This window comes from Felis catus, chromosome A2 (assembly GCF_018350175.1).
Source record: "Felis catus isolate Fca126 chromosome A2, F.catus_Fca126_mat1.0, whole genome shotgun sequence".
In the NCBI taxonomy this organism is placed as follows: Eukaryota; Metazoa; Chordata; class Mammalia; order Carnivora; family Felidae; genus Felis; species Felis catus.
In genome coordinates, this window is record NC_058369.1 from 87,307,709 (window position 1) to 87,321,595 (window position 13,887).

The 13,887-nt window shown below is 35.8% G+C and overlaps 1 protein-coding gene across 1 annotated transcript in view; it reads right to left on the bottom strand.

Annotated features, from left to right (window-relative positions):
• The window catches only part of PCLO (piccolo presynaptic cytomatrix protein), a 417,535-nt gene that overhangs the window by 82,931 nt on the left and 320,717 nt on the right, over window positions 1-13,887 (bottom strand). Inside the window, exons 11-15 of the mRNA XM_023250308.2 lie at window positions 11,784-11,892; window positions 11,162-11,229; window positions 10,171-10,385; window positions 5,080-5,130; window positions 1,567-1,691 (exon numbers count right to left, since the gene is read on the bottom strand). Coding sequence (XP_023106076.2) covers window positions 1,567-1,691; window positions 5,080-5,130; window positions 10,171-10,385; window positions 11,162-11,229; window positions 11,784-11,892 — 568 coding nt within the window. The remainder of the gene's footprint in view (window positions 1-1,566; window positions 1,692-5,079; window positions 5,131-10,170; window positions 10,386-11,161; window positions 11,230-11,783; window positions 11,893-13,887) is intronic.

Sequence of the window (13,887 nt, forward strand, 5' to 3'; positions counted from 1 at the left end):
CATAATTAGATATAGTACCTAGAAATTTTCAAATTATTTTCTGAGTGTTATCTACATTTGATTTCCTAGCAAAACTATTCACTGGCTCCCTGCTCACCTTGGCTCTGTCAATGTCAACAAGAAAAAAATTAATCTCAAAAGAACTGGTGATCTGCCCGTGGTGATATAATTAGTCAACAACCAGCAGATTCAAAGGTAACGTATTACTCTAACTTGGGTCCTGTTCAAACAAACCAACTATAGTCATACAACATGTGTTGTGTGATTTCAATGCTTTTAAATCGGTTGAGGTTTGTTTTATGGCCTGAAACGTAGTTTCTCTTGGAGAGTGTTTCATGTGCACTTGAAAAGAAGATGTGTTCTGCTATTGATGGGAAGAATGTTCTATAAGTATCAATTAGGTCTTCAAACCAATTAGGAAAATATTACGAGGTAATTGGGGAAATTAGGAATTATTTAAACATTTTAAAATTACAATGGTTGTATGTAGTATTATGACTATTTCTTTACAGAAAAAAGTTGTAATAGTTGAGATCTACTTTAAAATAATCTGTATAGGGGATTGTATGAGACATGATTGGCTAGGAGATGATAATTGCTGAAACTAAGTAATGAGCATGGGATGGATAATTACATTATTCTTTCTACTCATGTGCAACAATACAAGTTTCCCAAATAAAAGGCAATATTCAAATGTTACTCAAGTTAAATGAAAAAAATAAATAAAATAAACCAGAGCCTTCAAATTACCAGCCTCGAATTCTTATCAACCTCTGACTGTTGATTATTTATGGTTCCAAGATGCAAATTTGGCTAATAGAAATTGTTCAGGTAAGGTATAATGATCTGTTGAGTCCAAATTACTGTTTTGAAACCAACCTTGAGTACTGATTTATATACCAGAACATAGCAATTTGCATTTATTATGTAAAAATTAAACATCTCTAAAGAGCACTTGCTTTATATGAACAGTTTATAAATCACATGAGATTCAGAGATATTTTTCATTTATTACCAAATATTTACCATACTTAGTAAATATTTATTTAATATTCAACATGTCAAATATGACTCTTATTTTATTTTATAGTTTTTAAAACACTGATTTGAAAATACACATATAAGTAAGGATACATTAAGTCACTTAATGAACATGTAATGTGTTACCTAATAATATCTTATAAAATAAAACAGTAACTTATGAGTCTTGAACGTTAGTTTAACAAATGCAATTGGGAAGATAAGGTAAGTCTCTAAATCTGCCACAAACAATTCTTTAAATGATTTCACAGTCCATCTGATAGGTTATAGTGGTTTCTAGATTCAAAATACTGATTGTTTCATCAAGACAGATTTTCTTATGATCAAGGCTCTCCTAGAACCCGTTAAGGCTTAATTACAAATTTTTATTTCCATCATATCTAACAGTTAGAAATAAATAAATATGACATGTGAATAAAACTAAGGAAGATATATTTAACTCTTTAAAATTAGAGACTAGAAACACCAACACTATTTTTGAATCCATGGGATGCAATACTTAGAAGACACTGTTTCTTCACTTACCCTCTCCCAGGAAGAAGGTACACTTTAACAAAGGGGTCCGAATAACCGTTGTTGTCTCGAGGGACAAGGTTTCTTGCTTGGAGAATATGGATTATGAGATTTCCAAGATCATAGTTGATTTGAAGCTTAAAGGGACATCAAAATAGTCCATGAAGATCATTTTGATGTTATTTTTAAAAAGCTACAATACGTTCTTATTCAATAACTTACCAGCATTTCTTTTTATTCTCATGAGGAGCATCAACCCTCATTTCCATTTTATTTGAAACTGAACAGACTAGTTTATGCCTAATTTAATTGAGAACTCCAGGCACATGCTAATAACTAGTAAGTGTGCTGTTCATTCTTTCCATGGGTAAAGTTCTGGCCTGTCTAAAATTCATTTAGAAGAAAAATCATACAGTAAATGCTAGTGACATTTTTTAAACCAAATTTACGTTCCTAGAAAAATAGTAAATGTTGTTAGCATTCATGAATACAGTGACTAGGACATTGAAAAGAAATTAATTGATAAATTTATTACAAAATGTCTTCTGTATTTCACCAAATGCTTAGCAGTAGGTAGAATTGTTATTTAAAGATAGAGCTGTTGGTCTGAAATGTAATAATATTTCAGAATGTGTAGATTTTATCTCTTCCTGTATTACCCTATATAACCTATAGCTTTTCTTTTTCTGTGCCTGCTTTTCTAATAGGGTCAGAGATTAAGATATTAAAATCTTGTTCTTTAATTTTTAAAGCTGCACAGGAAAGAAAAGGGGCTGCTTCCTAGATTGGTGAATGGCTGTTACACAAATGTCAGTGAGTAGGAAAAGATGAACAATTCAGATAAATATTTGAGAAGCCCACATAACCCAAAATCGTGGAATTAACTAATTTTTCTCCCTCAAAATGTAAAGATTTTTATGGCATCATTTTGAATAAGCCTCAATTTTGCTTGATGCTGTTTTGGTTTATCAAATAATAGAAAGAAAGGGCTCTGCATTTCAGAAGAAAATGATCCATAAATAAAGATACTAACTGAATTTTTAATAATCACACGAAACAAGTACGCTAGGCTTAATGTTGAAAATGGGGTAATTTAGACAAGTCAAACTCTATTTAAAATTTGGCAATCAAAATAATTCCTAACTGTAGCATAATTTTGGTCCAGTTGTATTTTGTGGCAGAAAAAGAATCTGCAATTGCTTCTCTCAACACAGCAAAAACTTAGACTTTGACCATCCTGAAAGCAACGTGACATAAAAGAAAGTGCCATGAAGGAAGGGGAAAAAATGGACAGTTCAGAACTTCAGTAAGTGTGGACTCTAATGGAGTACGGAAATATGGAATTATTCGGCAGTTAATTTCACGGAGACTTAAAACAGCTTCCAAACTGTAAGAAGACATTCTCCCCCATTTACTCTTTTCTTCGCCAGCCTTAAAGTTCACTTTTATCTGATGAGGCACCAAAACCACTTCCTATTGAAATGAAAACCTACAGGCTACCCTAAAAAGGTGCTTTTCAAAATTTATGCTGCAGCCAGTGCCTTAGAAAAATCTTAGGGCTGCTCAGATGTTGCTTCTGAGACAGACTGAAATGTCCCCAGGAACCCTCCACCAGAGCCACTCCAATGCTGGTAGATTTGGGTGTCCGTGTAAGGTTCCATCTGCAAAAAGGTTTTGCTACAAGAAAATAAATAAATAAAACGGAAATCACGGTCACGAGAAAATATCGAAAAAGAAACGAAAAGAGCCTGCGAGTTAAGAAGGAATATTATTAAATTTCCACTAGAGAATTAAGGATTACTGCTCAAGAGAAAGGAAAATAAAAGAAGAACAGACAATAACAAGCCATAAAAGAAACACAGCAAATGCTGGTCCATGGGCAAGAGAGGAAAGAAAAAAAAAGGTAAGAGAGAACAAGCTATGAATCAGAAACTCAGAAAATCTAGCATTTTCTCTGCTGCTTGTGAAATAAGGAAAGATCAGGTTGGGTTTTCTGAAAAAAGGAAACAGTTGGGGTGCCTGGGTGGTTCAGTTGGTAAGCGTCCGACTTCAGTTCAGGTCATGTTCTTGGGGTTCGTGGGTTCGAGCCCCGCGTCGGGCTCTGTGCTGACAGCTCAGAGCCTGGATCCTGCTTCATATTCTGTGTCTCCCTCTCTCTCTGCTCCTCCCCAGTCACACTCTGTCTCTCTCTCTCAAAAATAAATAAACATTAAAAAAAAAAAAGAAAAAGAAAAAGAAAAGAGGAAATAGCGAGACTGCAAGATGTGCAGCACAGAGGTGACCAGGCTCGTGCTGCTGGGTCTTGCCCAGCAAGGTGTCTGCATTCTGCACCTCTTTCCATGCCATTCTCACCCTCCACTTTTGCTTTCATCAGCGGGAGCCTAGATGATCACTGCATTGATTTCTTTGTCTTTGTGTCCTCCCTTTATAAGCTTTCCTTATACAGGCCATTGATGTATGAAATCTTACTATATATCCCTTTTAATTAGTCTCCCTTATCCGACATATTTACCAATCACCCTACTGCAGTGGCTAACAAGAACCCCCAGCTTGTGTGCAAGGTTCTTTTTAATTTGGTTTCAACTTATCTGTACAGGAGCATTTCACTGCAGCAAAGCTGATGTCTGCCTTTTATTATTTCTGCCAGCAGAACCTTTCCTTGAAGCATTGCTTCTTCCAGGAACACACTCCCCCTTTCTCTGGGCTGATCCACAAATTAGTTCAAGTCTGTTGTCCTTTGTGAAGTCTTTCATGAAAATCTCCTCTAGAATATGTTGGAGACGCAGCTAAGACTTACTGGGCTCTTCCCCTTGTCTGAAAGTTACTATCTTCAAATATTCTTATTTTACATTGTGTCACTTTTTTCTACGTGATTTTTCTTATCTATCCTGGATTACTTTTTGGTATTATCTAAAGTACATTTTTAAAAACATTTTTGACGATGACCCACAGTGAGAAATATGGGTTACGATACAATACACACACAGAAACACACACGTATAGAACTAAAAAAGATATTGATTTACACTATTTTTCTTCTGTTTTCCTAGTCAAAATCCCCTACGTTGATTTTACAGATTACAAATTGGTTATGACCCCTGGCATGAAAAACACTACTGTAGGAAAATTGTTCAGCAATTATATAACAATTGTTGGTAGGAGGAAGAAAAGAGAATACTATTGGACTCATGAAACTCTTAAAGAGGAATCTTCACATTCCCAGAACAATCTGTCCTGTTTGAAACACATTCAACAAGTATAAACTGAGACATAAAACTTACTGATTCCGCTAAGGCATCATGCAGATTTCAAATTATAGAATTCCATACATATAATTAGATTTTATAAACTGTATATTGTACTAAGATATTGTTCTATAATATTGTATTCTTCCTGTATGTGTTACATGCACATATAAAACAGGAAAAGTTCTAACAGTGTTTGCGATTTCAGTAGACCAGTGAGGGGAGAAGAAACAGCCGAAGAAGATGGTATAATGATGATTTTTTAAAAAAATTCTCCTACCTGAATTTCCCCTGTAATTGGATGAGAGACAACCTTGGCTGCATCAGTAGGCTGCAATAATAAGAACATATATTAATGGATAAACCCTTCATAAAATTTACCATTTCAACTTCCTTGTGAAATTAATTTCTATTTGGTCGGAGCACACTGTCTGGAAAATGTATTTCATCCATTTGGCGGCTTCAGATTATGGTATCTACTTACACGTCACAACGTGTGTTTGATTTTACAGACACATAAATCTAGTTTTCATTTTGTTCAGCCTGTTTTGAAGTTATAATTTTATACCTGTAGGGCTGTATTTCCAATTACTCAATGAAATGAATACTTTGGCTTAAAGCACTCGATTTAAGTATTTTACAGGTTTTAGCGATCTTTCGCGAAACGACAAAGACACTGTTTCTAGACGGTGACCGCCTAGGAGCACAGACGTCACAGAAGCCCGTTCTTGCTGGCCTTCGACGGGTGGTAAACCCCACTCTGCTCCCTTCTGGAGTGAAGCACCCAGGCAATCACTTCTTAATATTTCACATTCCTTAATTACAGTTCTACCCTATTCCAAGCAAGTTCTCACTTCCTTAAGAAGTTCCTTATGTCAGTAAAGCCTTAAAACAGTTAGGAATGTGATGTGATAAACTGGTTCAGAATGCTAACAAAAATGACTGATTGCTGACTTGTTATATTTCAATGCAGAATTTGTACAAAAGGAGAGATGATGTTCTGGACTCCAGGTCTACAACAGAATTTCAGGCAACATGGCATCAACACAGGGAGATACTTACTAAAACGGAGGCCAGCCTGCTACACTCAAAGTAAAGCCCTGTCTGCCTACATGTACATAATATTGGCTTTGTTTTAATAATTAACCTGAAAAGGAAAGATCCATAATATTTAGGTGGATACGCTTGTTGTCACCTTTTCCTTTATATTTTTATCTTGGAAATGAGAGCAATCCAAAGAAGACAGCTATACTCCAGGTCTTGTGTTAGGAAATAACTAAGGAATGAAAATGTAATCTTTGGTAAAATTACAGAGTTGAGGTTAAATTTTCTAGGCCATGTATCCTTTATTTAGTTCAGCTCATTATTAAGAATGTCCATTCGTTAGGGGCGCCTGGGTGGCTAGGTCTATTAAGCATCTGAGTCGTGATTTCAGTTCAGGTCATGGTCTCAGAGTTCATGGGTTCGAGCCCTGCATCGGGCTCTGTGCTGATAGGGCAGAGTCTGCTTGGCATTCTCTGTCTTTCTCTCTCTCTGCCCCTCCTCCCACTTGTTCTCGCTCTCTATTTCCCTCTCTCAAAAATAAAACATTAAAAAATGTCCATTCATTAATACTGAAACCATATTCTGGCTGCAAAAGATAACCTACCAGTTAGTGACCAATTATATTTACTTAAAAATTATTTTACTGTTTAAATTTAAAGAAAAGCAAACTGAATCTAGAAAAAGAAGGACAGTAGAAGTTTCTAGAACTATTTCTATCTTGATTAAAGACAGGGGTTTTCCTAAGACCAGTTTCCTTTGTATTCCAATGAGGAAAACTGGAGAATAACTGACATAAAAAGTAAAAACACAAGCCAAAAAGCAAAACAAACAAACAAACAAACAAAAAAACCCTCACAGAACACAAAGCTAAGTGATTACTGGTAACTTATTTTGATTTCTTTTTGACAGTTGTAGCTCATTTGACATGTAATCATGCAGTATCACTAAATTCAGGGTTGAGTAGAAACTTATGGACCATTTTTAATTGTTCTGGGGTGTGTGGCAGTAAAATCAAAAGGGTGTGGAGGGATATTTTAAATTATGGAAGGAAAGAGATCAGTATCTGTTGGATACGGAGCAAACTACCAGCTCCAGGTAGTGACATTTCCAGATGAGAGCTAGCTACTTTCCTTTAAAGGATGCCATATCTTTCTGAGGCTGTTTTTAATGATTACAGTGATAAAAAATGTTCTTCATGGAAATCAGTGATACAAGTGTGGAACAGGCAATCACTTTGGTAGTGTGCAGTCTGATTTCACAGTTTGAATAATTGTACAATGTCCATGAGCTGCACAATACCCTAACGATGTGTAATGAAACAAATGCATTATTTTTTATTTCATTTTATATATATTATTTTTTCCAATGGTTACTCAGATATTAGGACATAAATACGAATCAAGTATATAATAAATAAAACTGTTTTAGGTATATCTCTGGGCATAAGAGACCCGTGAAAAAAACTAGTGAGATGTTAAGGGCGCTCTGACCAGTAAGGTTTGGGAGATCAATGACCTATTTCATAAGAACATTTAAAACTAATGAGTACTTTATTCATTTATTTTAATTTTTTTTTAATGTTTACTTATTTTTGAGACAGAGAGAGACAGAGCATGAACGGGGGAGGGGCAGAGAGAGAGGGAGACACAGAATCAGAAGCAGGCTCCAGGCTCTGAGCTGTCAGCACAGAGCCTGACATGGGGCTCAAACCCATTGTCCACGAGATCATGACCTGAGCTGAAGTCGGACGCTCAACCGACTGAGCCACCCAGGTGCCCCAAAACTAAGTAGTACTTTAATTGAATCATTTATTTATAACATGACTTTCAAGAAAGCATTCAAACTTCAAAGGTAAACTGAAGAAGGTTTGATTAAAATGTCAGACACAAAACAGCTTGAGGTGATAAAATAAAAATTTTGGAGATAAAAATTCATAGTGAAATAGCTTAAGCAAAATAACGATTTGATAAAGTCATATACATAGCTTATATAACAAACATATATTTAAATAATTTAGATGCATATTTTACCTACATTCACTCAGAAGAAACCATTTAGAGCATTATTACCAATTAATAATTACTTATGAATAATCATTTAGAATATTTACTAGACGGTGTTCTAAATATCTAAGTATATAATTATGCCAACTATATTTAAATATTTAGTCTTAATACATTTCTTACACTAATATTTTATAATTTAATACCTAGTCTCATACCTAATGAAAACACAAAAAGTTAAAACTATAATTCTGTAAATATTCTGAAGAATATATGACAAGTGCCAGTGATGATTTAATTCACAATATTTACTTATTTATTTTATTATTGTTCTGTGCAAGCCCCTCCACTATGTGCTTAAAAAGCATAAAAAAAAAAAAAAGAAATGGTTTTTGGTTCTTAAGGAACTTGCAGCCTAATTGGGAGGATAAAATAAGAAAACTAGTAGCTACAATCAAGATACAAAATGCATACATAAAGATACATACATAAAGTATGGGGCACTTCGGAGGGAGGAGAAAAGGAAGAATGGATATCTTCTGATTTTAAGGCAGGATTGGAATATGGATAGATTTCATGGATGAAGGCTTCCTGTTGCTCTTATTTCATTGGACACTGAGGAGCTATCCAAAAAAAAATGTCTGTGGAAAGTAGGAATGAGCTGGCAACTCTAATATACAGAGTATTTATTAGCAGGGCAATTGTAAAGACTGAACGTTATGCTTACTGTGATAATCTCCCAAGGAAAAGCCCTTTTAGACCGAGTAGGATAGGGTCCTAGGCACAGGTGAGGCTGTCAAGATTCTAGGTAGCAGGGACACATTTTAAACAGGTAGGTGACCCAATCAGGTCACTGTGCCACAGATCAGCTGGAGGGTGGTTTGAGAATGAAGAGAGAACGGTGAGTGGAGTTGCAAGTAATGAGTGCAATAATGTGGGGAAAAGAAATAATGCTTTGCTAAAGAAAACTGGTGGGTTCAGAGAAGGCAGAAACTTACTGGAGACTTAATAGAAAATCAGAATTCTGAGGATTAAGATTCAGTGACTAATCAGACATTGTGAATGAAGAGAAAAGAAGAGAAAATGATGGTCTCAAATGTTTACTTAATTTCCTGGGAGGATGGTGATGTCAGGTGCTGAAAAAAAAATCAGGATGAGAAACTTGTAGAACTATAATGTCCTTGGTGTGGAAACTTTGCAAACCGACTTTCTCATTTCTTGTGTCCTACCTGGAGATATTGAGATAGGAATGAGAAATATTGGTCTGTAACTCAGAAGACAGGGAGCCTCCATGAGGTAATTCTTGAAAACTAACACATAACTGTACGTGATAAATTATAATTGTGTTAAAATTTGTATTGAAATTGAATCTAACCATTCTTGAAATTGTTCTTTGTGAAGCCTTGCTATATTTATTTTGGGACACGCCGTCCTGTGATGCAATGATTAAGATCATCCTACCTTTGTTGTTTCTTTCTGAATAAAAGGGATTTGGGGGGACATCTGCTGTGTTTTTATAATTGGTGAAACAAACTTTGTTTTCTGAAGTCCAGTCAGTTTACCCAAGCATAGCCTGTCCCTCCCAGGCATCTTACCAAGTAAAGAGAAATCTTCATCTATGTTTAAATAAAAGAAAACTTTGTCAAACATATTTTTAACCATAATAAGAATTTCTTCATTATGAATGAAATCTATGAGGGAAAAGTTACAAACTGTCTACATTTTCATCTGCTTTTATAAGGTTCAAAACATTAATTCTATGGCTTTTTTTAATTCACTAGTATGTTGGAAATTATAAGGTTAGAAACATTTATTACAAATGAAGACTTGCAAAAAGGGAAAATTTATTAGTATGGAAATAGGGATACAATTCAAAATGGCAATTCTATATTACTGGTTTTCTTTATTTCTTATTGTCCTAAATTCTCTTTATCTCTGTGTCCTTTTTACCTTTTATTTAGATTATCAAACCCAATCTAATGTGTAACTTATTTCCAAAAAGATGCAAAGCTAATGTTTCATACACAAAGAGGCTCAAATTGATGCAACCACCATACAGAAAAAGAACCAGGAAATAGGGAGCATTAGACACACTTTTCAAGTTCCTCATAATAGTAACTGCTAAAATATTTTAAGAAATATAAAAACACATCATCTTCATGAACACTTTGCTTGGTCATACATTCAGAAATGGCAATTTGTTGTGCCAAGGGATCATTAGGAAATGAAAAATCACAAGAAAACGCTATCGTCTTTCCTTTGTCCTCGTCTGAATAAGGAGCTAGGAAATAAGCAACTTAGAGGTCACACTGAACAAGTCTCACCTTGCTGCTGCCGTGTTTCTTTTTGCTCACTGAGGGTGACCCCGGTTGCCCAGGGCTGGGGACGGAACTGGATCCTGCTGATGTTGGACCTGAATGAACGTGAGATCCTTTCTCAACAACGGACGACAGAACCAGGGGTGACTGCTGTAATGAGACCTTCTGGAGCTCTGCTGCCAACTGCTTAGGATCAACCCCTGGGGATTTTGCTTTCTCCACTACAACAAAAAGAAATGGCTATGTATTTCTCAGGTTCATAGGCACTTAACACCATGGAACTTACTTGGGTTCTAGGTGACAAGGTAACGTACATTCACAGATGTATGAAAATTTCTACAAGCCACGGTCTGTTCTTTAGTGCAGTAACCCAGACTCTTAGAATGCTAGCTGCAGCATAGAAAATTTTCAATAAATATTTGTTAAACGAAGAAACAAGTGATCATGCTACAATTAATGAAACAAGTGTTCATGTTACAGCTGATCAACATTTATAAGACTATAGTTGTTTGCTAATAGAGTTAAATCTATTTCATCATGTACTTATGAAATTAAATGTTGATTTTTTTTATTCACTATTAACAGCAATCAAAAGGTTCAAGAATAAGTGCCCCATAATCCTAGGCTAAAAGGAATCGAGTATTGTCTAAAAATTACCTAAAACTGCAAATAAATGGCTCCATGGATTCCTTTGAAGGGATGAATTTATTTTTAAAGAATTAAAAATGTGAACTCACATAGCCAGAATTCTGTATGAATTTCTTTAATGGGTCTAATACACAAATATGTGTTTCCCTAGAAGGCTAAAAACGTAGCTGCAATGCTTTGGTTTTGTTTACAATTACATAAATAAACATTGATTAGTCTAGAAGTACATTTTTGCCTACGCAGTATCTATGCTCACATCCTCATCTACAGCTACACCTGCCTCTACAACGATGTTTCCATTTACATCGACGCCTTTACCCACAGTTGAAAGCAGATTACTTTCACCTACCAGCTTTCGGTGGCTCATGAAGCTCCAGGTGCTGGGGATTTTCAGAGTCTGACAGCATATTGAGGTCCCTAAAAATTAAAACAAAGAAATTGAGAAAGAAGTTGAGGAAACCTGAGACAAAAGTCCCTCTTTTCCAACTACCCTGAGTTTTGTTTTTTTTTTTTTTTCAGTAGGTAAATGAGAAGTGGTTAATGATATAAAGCAATTTCCAAGCATGCTCACCATTCTAAGCAAATATATACTTGCAATGCTGTTAAAAGTCAGCTGATAAAAATGATTATTTAAGGTGAAATCTTTATGGATTAAACATAAGCTCATTTTGAAATACTATACACACACAGGAAACCTAAATGGGTTTAGGCTTTCGTTTAAATGAAGCATGTTTCAATAAAAGCACGAAAGGGGACAGCTACTGACAATATCAGAAACAAAATCAGCTGAATTCTTACTATGCTTGAGATTTTGATTCTGAACACAAGAAATCTATAAAAACTTGTATTCACTTTATGTTCTAATTACTGAAAATCTTGCTGACTGGCAAAGGTTCCACCTTAACAATTTTAAATTAAAAGAGCCATGAATAGCCAAAAAAATGGAAACAAAAAGATGGGGAAAAACTCACAGTCTTACACATATTTCTGCTTCCCCACTTTGCTGACCAATGATACTCTGCACTTCTTCATATGTTTTAGAAGTTAAAGGAATTCCATTCCATTCCAACACTTGCATCCCTAAAAAGACAAATTCAAGTATAAAAAAAAAAAAGTGTCGTATTTCTAGTCTGGGTCCACAGGGCAGAGAAGACACACAGGGCTCTGCATTTAAAAACCAACTCAGCACACCATTTCAGAGACCATCAGTTCAAAGTTCTTTGAACAGTAATACCACAACAGCATGTAGTTTGATTTCATCATTTACCCGAACACATTAGACCTGTGTAACATAACATGCAAAATGTTGCGTCTGAAATCTATTAAACATTACCAAACACATGCATTATGTTCACACTGCTTTCAGAAAGAAAACATCATTGAATATATATTGCTCAGGCCAATCTTGTGTAGGAAAAAAAAAAATCTCAAGCAGCAATATAATTTCTCCATGGGGAACAAGTATCTAGAAGAGTATAAACTTCCATATTCCATCATGGAATGGGTGGGAGAGGGGGAAAAAAGTGATTAGTAGTTTGTTTTGAGGCTCTCCTTGAGAAATTTGTACTGCTTCAAGTTTGCTCAGATAATACAGATTTCCGCGGGGTATGTTTTTCTTTTTCTTCACTGCATGTAAGGTGTTCCTGAGTACAATCGGCAGGCATGTTACAGACAAGCCGGCTTCATGGGTGGGGGAGGGGGAGGGGGAGGGGGGGGGGAGTGGGGAGGAGGGGTGTGGCCTGTGTAGAAGCACAAGGCCCTGTGCTCAGAAGGGCCCACGCTTGATTTAATGCTTCGCTGTTGTCATTTCGAAACTCTTAATAACGTTTCAACAAAGAGCTCTATGTTTTCTTTTTGCACTGGATCGCATCGATTATGTTGTTGGACTAATTACAGGGCATTTCGTGTTTCCTATCTAGAAAGATAATTTTCACTTAAAAAAAGTAGTAACATCATACTTCAACTTTTTAAATTCCGTGTCTTTCTTTTTTTTTTTTTTTTTAATTTTTTTTTCAACGTTTTTTATTTATTTTTGGGACAGAGAGAGACAGAGCATGAACAGGGGAGGGGCAGAGAGAGGGAGACACAGAGTTGGAAACAGGCTCCAGGCTCCAGGCTCCGAGCCATCAGCCCAGAGCCTGACGCGGGGCTCGAACTCACGGGCCGGGAGATCGTGACCTGGCCGAAGTCAGACACTTAACTGACTGCGCCACCCAGGCGCCCCGAATTCCGTGTCTTTCATCTATTTTATATGAGCTGTCAAAATAATCTAGGGGGGCATATTTGGCAAGAATCACCTGGCTCTACTACGTAGCTATGGGAAATGGATATAAATTAGATGAGACTATCCAAAGTCATAGTGCCCCCAAATTTGTGAATGATACCAGCTTTACCTAAGAAAATATCGTCTGCCCTAACTAGGCTTTATTTAAATAAACAGAAATACTTGTTGAATAATTAGGTTTTCAATGAGCTTCACAGAGGTCTATGTGAAAGTCCCTACTGCTCACCAGTGCCTTCCGTGGAAAATTCCAAACAGAGCATAATTAAGTCTTCAAAAGTTTTAATGATTTTGATATACATTGGAAAGCATATTGCCAGTTGTAAACAAGTAAGGGTAATACTTTTACTGCAGTGAAATGGCAAAATAAGTCCATAAAAACGTCCACAATAACACAACAAAAATGGCTTTTCTATAACTTACTCCAAAGAAGACTTTACCTTCAGACGGGCCTTAGGTTTAATTCAATAATCCCAGGCTGTTGTACATATAAAATGAGAAAATTACATAAAAGACAATGATGATACCACTAAAGAAAAATTTAGCACAGCAAAAGGAAGAGCACACTGAAAAACCCACTCTTCTAAAAGTCACGATAAAGAGTATATTTATGTAGAGACCATCTTGAATTGAAACAAATTATAGTGTTATAATTGCATTGTCACTTTTCGGCAAGAGAAGATTCTATGAAAAGAAGTAGCTGCATAATCTTCATGCCTCTTCTCTTGATTAATTTGCTCATTTTTCACCTCTCAAAACAAAGGGGCAAATTTACAAAGCATGATTATCCAGTG